At 43.0% G+C, this 19,064-nt stretch overlaps 1 protein-coding gene across 30 annotated transcripts in view; it reads left to right on the forward strand.

The window, feature by feature from the left end:
• Positions 1-19,064, forward strand: part of KLHL18 (kelch like family member 18) — a 74,641-nt gene that overhangs the window by 50,672 nt on the left and 4,905 nt on the right. For 13 of the 30 annotated variants that reach the window (XR_003430833.1, XR_003430841.1, XR_003430837.1 and 10 more), the window contains 3 exons: positions 660-3,781; positions 5,124-5,325; positions 7,250-7,336. Coding sequence is in view for 2 of the 30 variants with exons in the window: in XM_027096990.1 (XP_026952791.1) it covers positions 660-1,046 (387 nt within the window). In the remaining 28 variants the exon portion in view is untranslated. Of the gene's footprint in view, positions 1-659; positions 3,909-5,123; positions 5,326-7,249; positions 7,337-19,064 lie in introns of those variants that run through there. The other 17 variants (XR_003430849.1, XR_003430854.1, XR_003430855.1 and 14 more) reach the window with 14 other exon arrangements.

Genomic DNA, 19,064 nt, shown 5'->3' on the forward strand with positions numbered 1-19,064 from the left:
GGGAAAAGCCTCAGCCTTGCCATTGCTAGGTAAGGTGTCATCCAGAGGCCTCAGGCCATCTGCCACATGCTCCGAAATGCTTCCAAGAATGGGAACCAGTGTGCACAAAGGAGAGAGGTAGGGTGTGGCCATACCACCCCCACCCCTACCCTGTTCAGTTCCCCAGCGGATGCTGCGTGAGACCCGGTGAAATTCCTGCCCAAAGTAAGCCCAGTCATATACAGAGGGTGAATTTTCAAATAGTTGCATTCTTCTGGATAATTTGTTTGAAATTGCATTTATTCTTTTAAAAAAATCTCGAGAGCCACTTGCTGGTCACTCCAAAGTCAGTCAGTGCTGTGAGGGAACACGCTGTGCACGGATCTCAGGAGACCCTACTCTCATCCCAGCTCTGTCACTACATAGCAGTGCATCCTGGGCAACTCCTTGATTTGTTTCCTCAGGTGTAAACAGAACTGGTCAGGTTAGGCCATCTCTCTCTCACCTGTCCCTATAAGCCCACGAGCAGGTGCGCAGCTGAGGAAACTGGGCATCCGGGGCAGAGCACACACTGGCAGAGCTCCTTGTCCCCAGGCCTCCCCCTGGGGCCTGATGCCAGGTGGGCCACCGGTGACCAAGCTTTGGCTTTGACTGAACCTGCACCTGTCTCCCCGCTGCAGGTGGAGCACTACAACCACCACACAGCCACCTGGCACCCGGCGGCCGGCATGCTCAACAAGCGCTGCCGGCACGGAGCTGCATCCCTGGGAAGCAAGATGTTTGTGTGCGGGGGCTACGACGGCTCGGGCTTCCTCAGCAGCGCCGAGGTGTACAGCTCTGTGGCGGACCAGTGGTGCCTGATAGTCCCCATGCACACACGCCGGAGCCGGGTCTCCCTGGTGGCCAGCTGTGGGCGGCTCTACGCCGTGGGGGGCTACGACGGACAGTCGAACCTGAGCTCGGTGGAGATGTACGACCCAGACACGGACCGCTGGACGTTTATGGCCCCCATGGCATGTCACGAGGGGGGGGTCGGTGTGGGCTGCATCCCTCTCCTCACCATCTAAGGCGAAGGGTGGGATGTGGTGGAGTAGGGATCTGGTACAAACACAGGCACTTCCTTCCAGGGTTAGTCCCCCTCGGAAGAGGTGGTGGACCAGAAGACAGGGTGAAATGTGAGCTCGCCAGAGGTACAGTTTTCCAGGTGCTTAAGTCCTCCCTCCCTGTGCAGCCCTGTGACCTTCAGGCCTAGGTCATCAAGATGCACAGCGTGGGACAGAAGCCCCTCTGGGTCCCGCAGCTGGTGACACAGGACTGCTTTGCTGGTCCACATGTCCACAGGCTCCATCCAAGCCCAGCTCCCACCTGCCACAGCTCTGTGGGTCGCCCATCTGCAGAGTGTCTTCCATCTGACACTCCTTGCCTACTGCTTGCCAGGTGTGTTGTGGCCAGTTTGCGATGGGGTGGCTTCAGTGGCCAAGCGTGTTGGAAACTGTGGGGTGTGGGTGGGAGAGGAGGGACACAGGCCGGGTTGTCCTCACTGCGAGGCTGCAGCCATGGCAGTGCTGGTTGCACACACGCACCTCCTCCTTCCATCCGAGCGCACCGAGAATTTTGTCTGCATTGCTGAGTAAGCACGAAGAACAGAAGCTTTTCCTGTGTCTAATTTTGGGATTTCAGCGAGGTCTTTTTCATCTTGTTCAGGAGAAACAGAGGGAGAGGATAAAAGATACTTGAAAGAAACTGAAGGAAAGTTAAAGAAACACTTGAAAGAAACTGAAAAGAAAAATAATTTTTTAAAGTGAACATTTTTTTGCAAGAAGAAAACATAAAAGACACTAGAGGCAAATATGTGTTTAAATGGAAAACCACCCAACGTGAAAAGGGTGGTATCCGCTCCCACATTCGGATCCCAGGGTCCTAAGGCCTCGCATGGCACTCGGGGTTCCCTCTGAGCCCCTGTGTGTCCAGAATCAGTGCGCACTCGACCAGTCCTGTAGCAAGGTGCTCGTGGGGTTTGTCTTCACACCCACTATCAGAGGACTTTTTTAATCGTAGGCTTAGCGAGTTGGCTAAGTTATTGCCACTCTTCTAGGTGGGAGCTCCTAGCTTGTCGCTGGAGGCTCCAGATGCCCCTGTGGTTATCTCCCACTGCCACCATGGCACTCATGCAGATTCCCACCCCACTTTCATTCCTTCCTTATTTGACCAGCAGGAAACAGCACGTCTGGCCAGATTCTCATTTGCCCATCTATCATTCTTGGATAGTTTTCTTCATCGTGATGCTTCTGAGGTACATTGACCATTTGTACCTCTAGAACCTAACCAGAGACTTGGTCCTTCCACCAGCCACGGCTGGCTTGATCCAGTAACCATATCTACCCTGCCAGTCCGCTGCTCCTCCATCCACTCGCCAATTCCAGGGGTCTGGTCTCCCCTCCAGCCCTTGGCAGACTGACCAGCAAGGTGGACCTTTATATTCTAGCAAAGCTGGCTTTATGACGTAAAGAACTAAAAGCTGAAAGAATCTCTTGCTGCTGCAAAGAACAGATTTTATATTTCTTCCTATGATCTTAGCTAATGACCTCTTGAAGAGACTCCATGCTCCTCCTTCCTCCTCCCTGGATGGGACCTTGATGCTGCACAGTGGGACCCCAACAGGAGGACTCTTCTCTTACCAGTGCACTGGGCAGTGGAGCTGTCCTTCAACTGCTGCTGCCAAAATTTGGTTTTCCAAAATTCTTCCAGTAGAGACTAAAAGAGGATACATTTCCAATGCAAGATTGGGTCTCAGGGTCCCAATCTCTACTTGGTTGGTCTGCCCATCGCTGCCTGCCTGGGTGTCCTGGAAGCCTGTTCAGAAAGGCACCATGTGACACCTGAGACGTCTCTTCTACCCTGGGACTGTGAGGTTTACCAGTGTGTGCAATCGCCATGTTTCCAGAGGGAAGTACCTTTGTTACCTGCCACTTAGGAGCTGGGCCTCTGCTAAAAGCACTTGAAAATGATGTTTTTATTTTAAAAGACTTAACAATCTAATATAGTTGAGCCTGGGCTTGTGGTAGAGCTCTGGCATTTCTCGCTCCCTGTCGGTTTGCCTGTTAGAGGTAGACTTGGAAGGAGGGTGGGGTCTGTTATTCCTGTTAGAGAGGAGTTATCAGTGCTTGTCTTCTTATTATAAGCCCCTTTCTTTTGTGAATTTGCAACAGCACTGACAAACCTGGGTTGTGAATGTGTTAAGAATCAACCAGTGGACCTCACCAGGTCCTTAGGATGCTGACCCAGATTTTGCCATTGGGGTTGAGAGATCATTTTCCCATGATCTGCTGCTCTTGTGATAGCCTTCCTACATCTACTCCCACCTCCTGGTGTAGAAGTTACACTGCTTCACCTGGGGTCAGTGTTTCCAAGTAAGGTGAAGCCAGTGCCTTGATCTGGGCTCTGAGCACAAGTGAGCAAACACTAACATTTTCACACTCTCCACAGTTGGTTCCTCAGTCTGACGGTGATGACTGTTTACAGGTGGCTGGTCTGACCCTTTGATGTTGGAGCCTTTCCAGTAAAACCATGAAAAGAAGAGATGCCACCCATAGGTATTGTGAAAAGGGTATAGGGCAGATACCGTGGACAGTGAACCTTGGGGTCCAGCCCAGCTCTGAGCAGAGGACTGTGGCATTCGCTGTCCTAGGGTATTTCCCCTTAGATAACACAAGGAACCTTCTCTTCTGGGTTTCATCCGAGAGCAAAGCCAGGATGGGAGCTGAAGTCCAGCCTTTTGACTTGGCCACAGAGATGTGAGTAGGTAGGAATTCCGATTCCCCCTCCCCCCAATTTATTGTTTCCCAGAAAAATCTTAATTCCTTTTATTTATAGAACGCATGTCTTTTGTGTTAAGAAACCAAAGAGAAATAAAGAGTACACTCCTAATATCTTCTTGCCCTTTCCTGATTTTATTTTTTTTTAATTAGAGGTAAATCATATTTTTATCGTAATTCAGTGAAAAAATATTGGACAAAGTGAAAATATTTCTGTGAAATAAGGAAAAAGCCCAACAGCATGGCAAAAGTAGTCTTTGGAGAGACGTGTATATTTTATAAGAATGGGTTCTGATGAAAAATATATGCAAAAGACTTCCTGAGCGTGTTGCATATTTGCTCCTGTCCGGATCACCACTTCTCTTGGATTTCCCCCTTTCTTCACTCCCTGCCATAAAGCTCCTAGAGTTCCTAAGTGGAATGTGACTGCCTGTGACTACCTGGAGCCAAAACCCCCAGCTCCTTTTTTATACCTCCAAGCCAGAGGTGCTTAGCTTTGGTGCACATAAAAGTCACTGGAAATTTTTTAAACCACAGATTGACTTGTAGAACCCTCCCCAGAGACCAATTCCCTAGGGCTGGGGTGCAGCTCAGGCCCTTGTGCAGGCAAGTTTCCACCATGGTTGGTATGCTCATCCCAGTGTGAGAACCAGACTCCAGTGTTTAGTTCCCTCTTCCAGATCTGCCTTCCTAAGACTGCATCCTGGTTACTGTGGTGGTGGATTTTAGGAAGCTCTTCATGCACACTTTTCCAAAAGTCAGTTTATGGTCAGCCTCATCCAGTGGGTAATGGTTGTACTCTTGGATGACAACTTTTTGTGTGTGTGTGGCTGTGTTGGGTCTTCGTCACTGCACATGGCCTTTCTCTAGTTGCGGCGAGCCGGGGCTACTCTTCGTTGCAGTGCGCGGGCTTCGCGTTGCGGTGGCTTCTTTTGTTGTGGAGCATGGGCTGTAGGCACACGGGCTTCAGTTAGTTGTGGCACACGGGCTCTAGAGCGCAGACTCAGTAGTTGTGGCTCACAGGCTTAGTTGCTCCGCGGCATGTGGGATGTTCCCAGACCAGGGATCGAACCAGTGTCCGCTGCATTGGCAGGCAGATTCTTATCCCCTGCGCCACCAGGGAAGCCCTGGATGATAACTTTTTAAAAACGTTTTTGGAAGGGTATGTCACTCCCACATACACCCCCTCAGCATGTTTCACATATAAACATTGTTGATTCTCACTTGGTCCTCTTAGTAACCTCTGTGCAATAGGTGACATAGCTCATTTTAACATAAATTTTCTCAGAAGGGCTGAGTAACTGACCTGATTCATCAACTAATTGGTAGTATCGTCAAGAATTGAGACCAGATCTCCACATTCACAGTCCAGTTCACCTGAGGAAAGCAGTGTCTTCGTCCTCTGGAGCAGCTGATTCATCCAGCCTCCATGCCCCGAGTGTGGAGGTCTGCTGCCCAGTACTGTGATGGCCTTCGAGAAGCAGACTGAGCAGCGAGAGAAAGAAGAACCCTGTTTGGATTATGGAAACAGGTACCTTTGTGTTGAAAAAGAGGAAACCAGATTATCTGTGGACTCTACTGTGGGAGAAAGGTCAAATGCCTCTAAAGTATTAACAGCCCTTTCCATGAACCTACACCCCTTTGCTCAGAACCAAAGAGCTCATGGGTAGAGAGTGGACCAGTGAACTTTAGCTAGACTCATCTGCTTGACTTTCCATTTCTTTCCATGTTCTTTGAACTCTGCTTTCCCAACTAGCAGCAGAGCCCACTCCTCTTCACCCCAAAGATCAACAGTACTGGTTTTTACTGCTGCTCACAATAACATAACATTACCCAATGGAAAAATGGCAAGGGAATCTCACAGTTCTTACAGAAATTATCCCAGGCTTACTGTTTCCTATTTCATCTCTAGTGATACACAGATGTTTTCCTCTAACGGAGCTCAGTTCCCTATTTAATTCTCTTTTTCTAGGTTTGCAGTTCAGGATAAAAACCCAAACTACCTAGCATGGCATAGAAGGCTGCTGTGGTCTGGCATCTCTGGTCAGCCTAGTACTTCTCCTCCATGCTTGTCCCTGACTGTATCCCGGCAGGGCAGTGGCCTGTTTGCCTGTCTCACCCACTAGATGGTGAGCTCCTTAAGAGTCTCCACTATTGTGCACCAACACCAGACACATGGAAGAGACACAACCATTATGTTTCTTGACGAACTTGAGGTCAGGTATAGCCAGATTCAGAGTTCACCTAATCATGCTTCCTAGTTTCCCTTTGTTTTGCATCACTGTTGTTTTTTTTTTTTTTACAATTTTATTGAGGTATAATTTACATACCTTAACATTCACTCATTGTAAGTGCAGTTCAGTAGTTTGTAGTAAATGTGCAGAGTTGTGCAACCATTACCACTACCCCATTTTATACTATTTTCATCAATCCATAAAGTTTCCTCGTGCCCATACACAGTCCCCATTCTCACCCCTGTCCTTGGGCAACCACCATTTTGCTTTCTGTCTCTATAGATTTCCCTGTTCTAGATGTTTCATATAAATGGAATCATACAATATGTGGTCTTCTGTGTCTGGCTTCTTTCCTTAGAATAATGTTTCTGAAATTCATTCATGTCATAGAATATATCAGTAGTTTGTTCTTTTTATTTTATTGTTCCTGAATAGTATTCCACTGTATGGATATACCACATTTTATTTATCCTTTTTTTTTAATCAGTTGATGAATATTTAGATTGTTTCCAGTTTAGGGCTTTTATGAATAGTACTGCTATCATGTACAAGTTTTTGTGTGACATATATTTTCATTCCTCGAATATATTCCTAGGAATGGAATTGCTGGGTCATACGTACGGTAAGTTTATGTTTAACCTTTTAAGAAACTGACAATTTGCATTTCTCTAACAACTAATGCTTTTTGAGCATCTTTTCATGTTCTTGTTAGCCATTTGTCTATCTGTAGTAAAATATCTACTGAAAACTTCCCCATTTTTAAATTGGGTCATATGTCTTATTGAGTTAAAGAATTCTTCACATATTCTGGATACAAATTCTTTATCAGATAAATGATTTGCAAATATTTTCTCCCAGTCTGTGGCTTGTCTTTTTATTTTCCTAATAGTGTCTTAATAATGTTGTAGAAGTTTTTAATTTTGATTAAGTTTAGTTTTATCAGTTATTTCTTTTATGGATTGTGCTTTTGGTGTCGTATCTTAAGAGCTTTTGCCCAACCCAAGGTCATGAAGAAATTCTTCTAGAAGTTTTATAATTTTAGCTCTTGTGTAGGTGTATAATCCATTTGAGTTAATTTTAGAATTCATCTTTTTTTGTGCGTGGATATCCATTTGTCCCAGCACATTTGTTGTAAAGGCTATCTCTTCCTCCATTGAATTGCTTTGGTACCTTTGTTGAAATCAGTTAACCATAAATATAAGTGTTTACTTCTACTTCTAGACTCTCAATTCTGTTTCATCGATCTCTATGCCTGTCCATGAGCCAATACCACACTGATTGTATGCTACTGAGTTTTCCAGCTTTAAAGTAAGTCTTAAAATTAGATAATGTAAGTTCTCCAACTTTGTTCTTTTTAAAAATTCTGTTGAATATTTTAGGTACTTTGCATTCCCATATAGCTTTTATAGGTCAGCTTGTCAATTTCTACAGAAAGTTTTCTGGGTTTTTAATAGATATTGTGTTGAATTTATAGTTCATTTGGGGAGAATTACCATACTGACAATACAAAGTCTTCCAATCCATGAACATGGGATGTCATTTGTTTAGATCTTCCTCTGTTTCTCTTAGCAATATTTTGCCATTTTTGTTGTATGAGTGTTGTACTTCCTTCTGTTAAATTGATCCTAAGTATTTTTGTTTTTATGCTGTTGTGGATGGAAGTGCTTGCTTAATTTTAATTTGGGGTTTTTTTTGGTGCTAGTATATAGAAATACCGTTGTTTTTTTGTATATTGATCTTATATCCTGTGACCTTGCTAAACTTATCTATTAGTTTTTCTTTTCTTTTTTTTTTTTGGCTGTGCCACGTGGCTTGAGGGATGTTCCCCAACCAGGGATTGAACCCGGGCCATAGCAGTGAAAGTGCCGAAACCTAACCACTAGACTCCCAGGGAACTCCCTATTAGATTTTATCTTTTAAAAACAAAAATTGTAGGGCTTCCCTGGTGGTGCAGTGGCTGAGAGTCCGCCTGCCGATGCAGGGGACACGGGTTCGTGCCCCGGTCTGGGAGGATCCCACATGCCACGGAGCGGCTGGGCCCATGGGCCATGGCCGCTGGGCCTGCGCGTCTGGAGCCTGTGCTCCGCACGGAAGAGGCCACAGCAGTGAGAGGCCCGCGTACCACAAAAAAAAAAAAAAAAAAAAATTGTATATGTGTATTCCTTGGGATTTTCTACACGCATGATATGTCATCTGTGAATAAAGACAGTTTCACTTTTTTTCTTTCCAATCTGGAAGCCTTTAATTTTTTCCTGCTTTGTTGCACTGGCTAGAATCTCCAGTACAGGGAGTTCCTTGGTGACCTAGTGGTTAGGACTTGCTGTGGCCCAGGTTCAATCCCTGGTTGCAGAACTGAGATCCTGAAAGCTGCGTGGCCTGGCCAAAAAAAAAAGAACCTCCAGTACAATGTTGTGTAGAAGTTGCACAAGTGGACATTCTTGCCTTGTTCTCAGTCTGAGGGAGGAAAACATTAAACATTTAGTCCTTCACCGTTAAATATGTTAAGCTGTGGATTTTTTATCAATGTCTTTTTTCAAGTTGAAGAAGTTTTGTTTGTTTGTTTGTTTGTTTGCGGTACGCGGGCCTCTCACTGTTGTGGCCTCTCCCGTTGCGGAGCACAGGCTCCAGATGCGCAGGCTCAGCAGCCATGGCTCATGGGCCCAGCCGCTCCGCGGCATGTGGGATCTTCCCAAACCAGGGCACGAACCCGTGTCCCCTGCATCGGCAGGCGGACTCTCAACCACCGCGCCACCAGGGAAACCCTGAAGAAGTTTTTGTCATGAATGGGTGTTAGGTTTTATCAAATGCTTTTCCTGTACCTATTGAGATCATCATGTGGTTTTTGTCCTTTAAGCTGTTAATATGTATATAATATTAATTGATTTTCAAGATGTTGACCCAACATTGAATTCCTGCGATAAATCTCACTTAGTAATGGTGTGTAATCCTTTTTATGTTGCTGGATGGTTTGCTGATTTTTTAGGAGTAGTTTCTGCATCTGTGTTCACTAGAGAGCTATTTTCTGTAGTTCTCTTTTCTTGTGATGTCTTTGGCCTTTGATACTGGCCTTAAAGAATGAGTGAAGTGTTTCCTACTTATTTCTCTAAGAGTTTGTGAAGAATTAGTATTATTTTTTAAAATATTTGATACAATTCACCAGTGAAGCCATCTGGGCCTGTTATTTGAAGGATGATTTTAAATTTCTTATTCAGTTTTTTCACTTGCCTGGGGGCCTCCTGAGGGTGGGTACCCACTTCTCTTAGAAGGTTGGATTCTTGTGGTTAGGGATATTCTTGCACCATTAACAGAGATTGATATTACCAGAGTGGGCCTGGTCTGTGCCCTTACAAGCCCCTCACTTTCCCTCTCTCCCTTGTCTGGAGACGCTCACCTCTTCTTGTCTCAGAGATCATGATCATCTCTTCTCTCCACTCCGGTACTTCCCACTTCCACCTCTTTCTAACTTCCAAATATAAAGAGGCCTCAGAGCTCAGAGTGAGCCCTCCCTAGCTGATACTGCCCTTTCCATATGTGAGGAAGGCATCTGGAGTCTTATCTCTGGGCCAGCACAGATTCACATATGCATATGCACTTGAATATGTCCCAGTATGACCATGTCCAAAGTGGAACCTCAAACCTGGTCAGCCCTTAGTTTTCCCCATCCTTATAGTGTATCTCTCATCTTCCCAGTGGTTTAGTCAGGAACCCAGTGCTGGGTTTTAGAGGGAGGAAGGGATGAAAGTTACTCATCATCATCATCTCCATCAGCTAAGCCATGACCTAGTTCTGTTGACTCTATTTCCAATCCAGTTCTATCCTCTACTTCCATCCTAGTCCACACTGTCAGCATATCCCTTAGAACCTGGATCACTACAGTGGCCTCCTAAGTGGTGTCCCTGCTTCCACCCTTGTGCCCCCACTTCCACCCTTGTGCACTTTGCAGTCTATAGGCAGCAGAGCAGCCAGAGTGAAATTGTAAAGTTGTAAACCAAAATTGTGTCACTCTCCTGTTCATACCCCTCCAGTGGCTCTCCAGGGCTTCAGGGCCTGTTCTCTTCTTGGGATGGTTTGGGGAGAAGTTCAGACACAGTTGCCTTAGCAGATAAGAGGTGTGGCCCCCTCCATCCCAAACAGAGCACTCCTTGGTTCTTTTTTTTTTAATGTATTTGTTTTTGACTGCATTGGGTCTTTGTTGCTGTGCACGGGCTTTCTCTAGTTGCGGCAAGTGGGGGCTTCTCTTGTTCTGGAGCACGGGCTCTATGTGTGCAGACTTCAGTAGTTGTGGCTTGCAGGCTCTAGAGTGCAGGCTCAGTAGTTGTGGTGCACAGACTTAGTTGCTCCGTGGCACGTGGGATCCTCCCGGACCAGGGCTCGAACCCGTGTCCCCGGCCCTGGCAGGCGGATTCTCAACCACTGTGCCACCAGGGAAGTCTCTCCTTGGTTCTTTATAGAGCATTGCATATCAAGTCTTGTCAGATCCTCCCAACAGCCTGGTTGAAGAGCTAGCAGGGCTATCCCCATTTTATAGATGTGCAAATAAAGGCTGAGAGTGGGGGAGGAGACCTACTCAAGGCCACTCAATAAGTGGTAGAGAAAATAGATAAAACAGGTAACAAATTGTGATACATCCATACTTGGCAATAAAAGGAATGACTGATATATTGATACAACATGAATGAATCTCAAAATAATGATGCTTAGTGAAAGAGCCAGACAAAAAAGGAGTATATGCTGTATGCTCTGTCTTGGTCTGTTCAGGCTGCTGTAACAAAATACCGAAGACTAGGTGGCTTATAAGCAACAGAAATTTATTTCTCACAGTTCTGGAGGATGGGAAGTCCAAGATCAAGGGACCAGCAGATTCACTGTCTAGTGAGGTCCTGCTTCCTGGTTCACAAACAGCTGTCTTTTTGCTGTGTGTCCTCACATGATGGGCATGGCAAGGGAGCTCTCCGTAGTCTCTTTTATAAGGACACTGATCCCATTCGTGAGGGCTGTGCCCTCATGACTTAATCACCTCCCAAACGCCCTCCCCTCCTTACTTTAGAGGTTAGGAGTTCAACATGTGAATTTTGAGGGAACAAAAACCTCCATTCTATAGCAGATTCCATTTATATAAAACTCTGGAAAATGCAAACTAATCGGTAGCAACAGAAAGTAGATCACAGTTTGCCTGAGGACAGCAGGATTGGCGAGGAGGGTATTTGGGAGGAGTCAGGGGATATAAAGGAGTGTGAGGAAACTTTGGGGGATGGTGGATATGTGCACTGTCTGTGGTGATGGTTTCACAGATGTATACTCTGTCAGACTTACCAAAATGTATACTTTGAATATGTGCAAGTTATTATATGTCAATTATAGCTCAATAAAGCTGTTTAAAAAAAAAAAAACAGACACTGATTTTCCACTGTGGCTTCTGAGTCCCCAAGGTCTGCTGTCTCCTCTGGGGCTCCCGATCCTGGGGTGCAGTTCAGGCCGAGATGGTAAGGCGACCTGTGGACTCCAAGGGCATTGTGGTCTCCATCACGTGGGGACAACCCCAGCTTAGCAGCTCCTTTGCTGGAGTCAGGTGTGTCCTCCATGTGGGTTAACTTCAGAATCCTGCTTTTGTCTTTTTTTTTTTTTTTTTTTTTTGTGGTACGCGGGCCTCTCACTGTTGTGGCCTCTCCCATTGCGGAGCACAGCCTCCGGACGCACAGGCTCAGCGGCCGTGGCTCACGGGCCCAGCCGCTCCGCGGCATGTGGGATCTTCCCAGACCGGGGCATGAACCCGTGTCCCCTGCATTAGCAGGCGGACTCTCAACCACTGCGCCACCAGGGAAGGCCCTGCTTTTGTCTTTTGACACAAACACTTTCCTCGATGTTACATGGGCTTCAAGATTATCACGGTTTTGAAATGTTTAATTCCTTTATGCATATGCTCACCTCATACATACCCCTCCTATTTCATATAAATGCAGAAGTGTGCCTCATAGTCATCCTTGCTAAAGTGCAGCTCCCACTTTTTTCTTTTCCTTTTTTGCTGACTTCATTCTCCTACCTCTTGTATCAGTAACTCCCCCAGAATAACCCACGTTAATACCCTGGGGTATTTTCTTCTCTATTTTCGCTACACCAATATAAAGCATCTGTATGTATCTGCAGGTCCATATTTGGGAGTTTCTCTTTTACAGAAGATGGATTCCATTGTACATAATTTTTGGAGCCTTCTTTTCCCCACACCTTCTGCTGAAGCTCTAATCCATTTTTAAAGGCTGTGTCATGTCCCAGGGTGTATATGTCCCATCATTTATTCAGTCATTTCTCAGCTGGTTGTTTCTTTGTTTCCATATGTTGGCCATTGGGTTTTCTTGAAAGATGTTATTTTATTTTTTTACACATGTGTCTTTAATCCAGCTAGAATTTTTAGCAGATACTGTATTTTTTCCTCCAGATGGTGAACCAGTTAGGCCTGCCTCATTTATTAAAATATCCACCCTTTCCCCACTGAATTGAACTGCCAGTTTAGAACTTACTGCCTATGTTTTCTTCTAGGAGTTTTATGGTTTCAAGTCTTCCATTTAAGTATTTAATCCATTTTGAGTTTATTTTTTGTATATGGTGTGGAAAGTTGTCTAGTTCAGTTGTTTTGCAGGTAGCTGTCCAGTTTTCCCAACACCGTTTATCAAAGAAGCTGTCTTTTCCCCATTGTATATTCTTGCCTCTTTTGTCATAGATTAATTGACCAAATAAGTGTAGGTTCATTTCTGGGATCTCTGTTCTGTTCCATTGATCTATATGTCTGTTTTATGCCAGTACCATACAGTTTTGATTACTGTAGCTCTGTAGTATAGTTTGAAATGTGTGATACCTTCAGCTTTATTCTTCCTTCTCAAGACTGTTTTGGCTATTTGGGGTCCTTCGTGTTTCAATACAAATTTTAGAATCATTTGTTCTAGTTCTGTGAAAAATGCCTTTGGTATTTTGATAGGGATTGCATTGAATCTGTAGATTGCCTTGGGTATGTTCATTTTAACAATATTAATTCTTCTAATCCATGAGCATGGTATAATATTATTTTTGATGCAATTGTAAATGGGATTGTTTTCTTAACTTCTCTTTCTGATAGTTCACTGTTAGTGTATAGAAATGCAACAGATTACTGTATATTAATTCTGTACCCTGCACTTTACTGAAATCAGTTATTAGTTCTAATAGTTTCTTGGTGGCATCTTCAGGATTTTCTATATGAAGTACAGAAAATGTTGTCATCAGCATACAGTGACAGTTTCACTTCTTTCTTTCCAATTTGGATTCCTTTTCTTCCTCCCTCCCTCCCTCCCTCCATTCCTTCCTTCCTTCCTCTTTCCTTTTTCTTTTCTTTTTCCTGCCTCCCTCCTTCCTTCCCTACCCTTCTCCATTCCTTCCTTCCCTACCCCTCTCCATTCCTTCCTTCCTTTCTTCCTTCCTTCCTTCCTTCCTTCCTTCCTTCCTTCCTTCCTTCCTTCCTTCCCTCCCTCCCTCCCTCCCTCCCTCTCTCCCTCTCTCACTCCCTCCCTCTCTCTTTTTCTCCCTCCTTCCCTCCAGCACTATATTGAACTATAGGACTTCCAGCACTATATTGAATAAAAGTGGCAAGAGTGGGCATCTTTGTCTTGTTCTTGATCTTGGAGGAAATGCTTTCAGACTTTCAACATTGAATATGATGTTGCCTGTAGGTTTGTCATATACAGCCTTTATTATGTTGAGGTATAGTCCCTCTATACCCAGTTTGTTGAGAGGTTTTTTCTTTTTTTCTTTTTAATGTTATTGAAGTACAGTTGACTTACAGTGTTGTGTTAATTTATGCTGTACAGCAAAGCAATTCAGTTATACACATATATATTCTTTTCCATTATGGTTTATCACAGGATATTAATTACAGTTCCCTGTTCTATACAGTAGGATCTTATTGTTTATCTATCCTATATATAATAGTTTGCATCTGCTAATCCCAAACTCCTGAGTTTTTTTAATCATAAATGGATGCTGAACTTGTCAAAAGCTTTTTCTGCATCTACTGAGATGATCATATGATTTTTTCTTCAGTTCATTAATGTGTATCATATTGATTGATTTGTTGATTTTGAATTCCTGGGATATGTCCCACTTGATCATGATGTATGATATTTTATTGTTGGATTCTGTTTGCTAATATTTTGTTGAGGATTTTTGCATCAGTGTTCATCAGTGATACTGGCCTGTAATTTTCTTTTTTTGTGATGTCTTTGGTTTTGGCATCAGGCTTTTTAGAATGAGTTCAGAAGCATTCTTTATTTTTTGGAATAGTTTGAGAAGAATAGGTGTTAACTCTTCTTTAAATGTTTTGTAGGGAATTCCCTGGTGGTCCAGTGGTTAGGACTTGGTGCTTTCACTGCCGGGGCCCAGGTTTGACCCCTGGTTGGGGAACTAAGATCCTGCATGCTGCACGGTACAGCCAAATTTTTTTTTTAATGTTTTGTAGAATTCACCCATGAAGCCATCTGGTCTTGGACTTTTGTTTGTTGGGAGGGTTTCTTTTATTCTTATTATTCAATTTCACTACTGATAATTAATTGGTCTATTCATATTTCTATTTCTTTTTTTTAAAAGATTTATTTTATTTATTTATTTTATTTGGCTGTGTCAGGTCTTAGTTGCGGCACACGGGATCTTCGCTGAGGCATGCAGGATCTTTTTTGTGGTGCACGGGCTTCTCGTTGTGACGTGTGGATTTTCTCTCTCTAGTTGTGGCGCGCGGGTTCCAGAATGCGTGGGCTCTGTAGTTTGCAGCACGCAGGCTCTAGTTGAGGCACAAGTAGTTGTGGTGTGCGTGCTTAGTTGCTCTGCGGCATGTGGGATCTTAGTTCGCTGACCAGGGATCAAACCCACGTGCCCTGTGTTGTAAGGCAGATTCTTTACCACTGGACCACCAGGGCCAGGGAAGTCCCTATATTTCTATTTCTTCCTCAGTCTTAGGAGAGTGTACATTTCTAAGAATTTATCCATTTCTTCTATGTTATCCATTTTATTGGCATATAATTGTTCATAGTAATCTCTTATAATCCTTTGTATTTCTGTGGTGTCAGTTGTAACTTTGCCTCTTTCATTTCTGATTTTATTTATCTAGGCCTTCTCTTGATGAGTCTGGCTAAAGGTTTATCAATTTTGCTTATCTTTTCAAAGAACCAGCTCTTAGTTTCATTGATCTTTTCTATTGTTTTTTTCAGTCTCTATTTCATTTATTTCTGGTCTGATATTTATTATTTCTTTCCTTCTACTGACTTGGGGTTTTGTTTGTTCTTCTTTTTATAGTTCCTTTAGGTGTAAGGTTAGATTGTTTATTTGAGGTTTTTCTTGTTTCCTGAAGTAGGCTTGTATTGCTATTAAACTTCCCTCTTAGAACCTCTTTTGCTGCATCCCATAGATTGTAGATCATGTGTTTCCATTTTCATTTGTCTCCAGGTACTTTTTTTAATTTCCACTTTGATTTCTTCAGTGACGCATTGGTTGTTTAATAGCATATTCGTTAGCCTCCACGTTTTTGTGGTTTTTTGCAGTTTTTTTCTTGTAGTTATTTCTAGTCTCATACTGTTGTGATTGGGAAAGATGCTTGGTATGATTTTAAATTTATTTAGACTTGTTTTGTTGCCTTGCATGTGATCTGTCCTGGAGAGTGTTCCATGTGCACTTGAAAAGAATGTGTATTCTGCTGCTTTTGGTGGAATATTCTATATATGTCTATCAATTTCACCTGATCTATTGTGTCATTTAAGGCCAGTATTTCCTTATTGATTTCCCATCTGGATGATCTGTCCATTGATGTAAATGGAGTATTAAAGTTCCCTACTATTATTGTATTAATGTCAATTTCACCCTTTATGTTAATATTTGCTTTATGTATTTAGGTGCTCCTTGATTGGGTGCATATATATTTATAATTGTTATATCTTCTTGTTGGATCAATTTCTTTATCATTATATAATATCCTTTATCTCTTGTTACAGTCTTTGTTTTAAAGTCTATTTTGTCTGATATAAGTATTGCTACCCAGGCTTTCTTTTGATTTCCATTTGCACAAAATACCTTTTTCTGTCCTCTAAATTTCAGTTTATGTGTGTCTTTAAATCTGAAATGAGTCTCTTGTAGGCAGCATATATATGGGTCTTGTTAAAGTCTATTTTGTCTGATATAAGTATTGCTACCCAGGCTTTCTTTTGATTTTCATTTGCATAAAATACCTTTTTCTGTCCTCTAAATTTCAGTTTATGTGTGTCTTTAAATCTGAAATGAGTCTCTTGTAGGCAGCATATATATGGGTCTTGTTTTGGTATCCATTCAGCCACTCTTTGTCTTTTGATTGGAGCACTTAGTCCATTCACATTTATAGTAATTTTTTTTCAATTACATCATTTGCATTTATTTATTGAAGGCCATATATGCCATATAAAGTAATTATCGATAGGCATGTACTTACTGCAATTTGTTCATTGTTTTCTGGTTGTTTTTGTAGTTCTTTTTGTTTCCTTTCTTTTTCTTTTGCTCTTTTCCCTTGTGATTAGATGACTGTCTTTAGTGTTATGTTTGGATTCCTTTCTCTTTTTGTATGTGCGTATTTATTACAAATTTTGGTTTGTGGTTACCATGAGGTTCATATGTAATGACATATATATGGTTATTTTATATATGTGGTTATTTTATATGTGGTTATTTTATATATATATAGCTGTTTTAAGTTGATGATCTCTTAAGTTCAAATGCATTCTAACAACCTAAAAATGCAATTTTTACTACCCACCCCACACATCAATGTTTTTTGACATCATATTTTACATATTTTTGTGTATCCCTTAACTGTTCATTGCACATATAGATGATTTTACTACTTTTGTCTTTCAAGCTTCCTACTAGCTTTATGAGTGGTTGATCTACTACCTTTACTGTATGTTTGCCTTTACCAATAAGATTTTTCCTTTCCTAATTTTCATATTTCTAGCTGTGGTCTTTTCCATTTAGCAAAGTCCTTTTAACATTTCTTGTAAAGCCTGTTTAGTGGTGCTGAATTCTTTTGGCTTTTGCTTCTCTGTAAAACTCTGTATCTCTCAAATGTGAATGATAGCCTTGTTGAGTAGAGTGGTTGTAGGTTTTTTTCCTTTCATTGCTTTGAATATATCATGCCACTACCTCTGGCCTGCAAAGTTTCTGCTGAAATGTCAGCTCATAGTCATACGGGAGTTCCCTTGTAGGTAACTAGTTGCTTTTCCCTTGCTGCTTTTAAGATTCTCTATCTTCAATTTTTGCAATTTTTATTATAATGTGCTTGGTGTGCACCTCTTTGGGTTCATCTTGTTTGGGACTCTCTGTGCTTCTTTGACTTGGATGTCTTTTTTTTTTCCCCAGGTTAGGAAAGTTTTCAGCTATTATTTCTTCAAATAAGTTCTCTGCCCCTTTCTCTTTTCTCTTTCCAGGACCCCTGTAATGCAAATGTTAGTATGCTTGATGTTGTCCCAGAAGTCTCTTAAACTATCCTCATTTTTTTAAATCTTTTTTTCTTTTTTCTGTTTGGCTTGGGTGATTTCCACTACTCTGTCTTCCAGTTAACTGATTCATTCCTCTGTAACATCTAATTTACTGTTGATTCCTTCTAGTGTATTTTTTATTTCACTTATTATATTCTTCAGCTCTGTTCGGTTCTTCTCTATATTTTCTAATTCTTTACTAAACTTCTCACTGTGTTCATCCATTCTTCTCCCGAGTACATTCTGCATCTTTATGATCATTACCTTGAACTCTTCTTCACTGTGTTTTTCTTCTAGTGTTTTGTCTTGTTCCTTCATTTGGAATATATTCCTCTGTCTCCTAATCTTGCCTAATTCTTTGTATTTATTTCTGTGTATTAGGTAGGTTGGTTTTGTTTTTGATCTTGAAGAAGTGGCCTTGTGTAGGAGACATCCTAAGGGGCCCAGCAACACACTTCCCTTTGGTCACCAGATCTGTATACTCTAGGGATGCCCCCTATGTGGGCTGTTCTGTTGTGGTTGACCTGACTACTGTGGGTGTGCTGGTAGGTCAGGCTGGCCCCTACCCCCACTGGCTGCCAGACCTTGCCTTGTGTGGTGGCTACCAATCTTTGGTGGACAAGGCCGGGTCCTAGTGTGGCTGGCTGCAAACCCCGGGGGAACCTGGGGCTGGTCCCAGCCTACTGGTGGGCAGGTTAGCCCTGGCACTAGTAAACTAGAGGGAGGACTCCAAAATGGTACTTGCCAGCACCAGTGTTCTCATGGTAGAATGAGCTCCCAAAAATGGTTCCAGCCAGCATCTATGTCCCCAGGGGGAGTCCCAGTTGCCTCCTGCCTCTCCAGGAGACTTTCTAAGATAAGCAAGTGGGAATTCCCTGGTGGTCCAGTGGTTAGGATTTCATGCTTTCACTGCCGAGGGCCTGGGTTCGATCCCTGGTTGGGGAACTAAGATCCCCACAAGCTGCGTGGCATGGCCAAAAAAAAAAAAAGATGAGCAAGTAGCAAGTAGGTCTGACTCAGGCTCCTTTCAAATTACTGCCTCTACACTGGATCATGTGAGATTTTGCACGTGCCCTTTAAGAACAGTCTGTTTCCTACAGCCCCCCAGCTCTTCTGAATGCAAGCCCTGCTGGCCTTCAAAGCCAGATGTTTTGGGGGCTCACCTTTCTGGTGCAAGAGCCATAGGCTCAGGAGCCTGATGTGGGGCTTAGACCCCTTGCTTCTTGGGGAGAAACTTTGCAGTGGTGATTATCCTCCTGTTTGTTTGTTGCCTATCCGAGGGTGTGGGTCTTGACTTATATCACATCTCCACCCCTCCTCCCCATCTCATTGTGGTTCCTTCTTTGTATCTTTAGTTGTGGAAAATATTTTCTGCTGGTCTTCAGGACATTCTCATAGATAGCTGTTCTATAAATGGTTGTAGTTTTGGTGCACCTGTGGGAGGATGTGAGCTCCGGGTCTTCCTAAGCTACCATCTTGGCCACACCCCCTATACTATCTTTAGGTTCTACTATTAAGTG

This window comes from Aethalodelphis obliquidens, unplaced genomic scaffold, assembly GCF_003676395.1.
Source record: "Aethalodelphis obliquidens isolate GAN/ISIS:26980383/991018 unplaced genomic scaffold, ASM367639v1 scaffold111, whole genome shotgun sequence".
NCBI classification, from domain to species: Eukaryota; Metazoa; Chordata; class Mammalia; order Artiodactyla; family Delphinidae; genus Aethalodelphis; species Aethalodelphis obliquidens.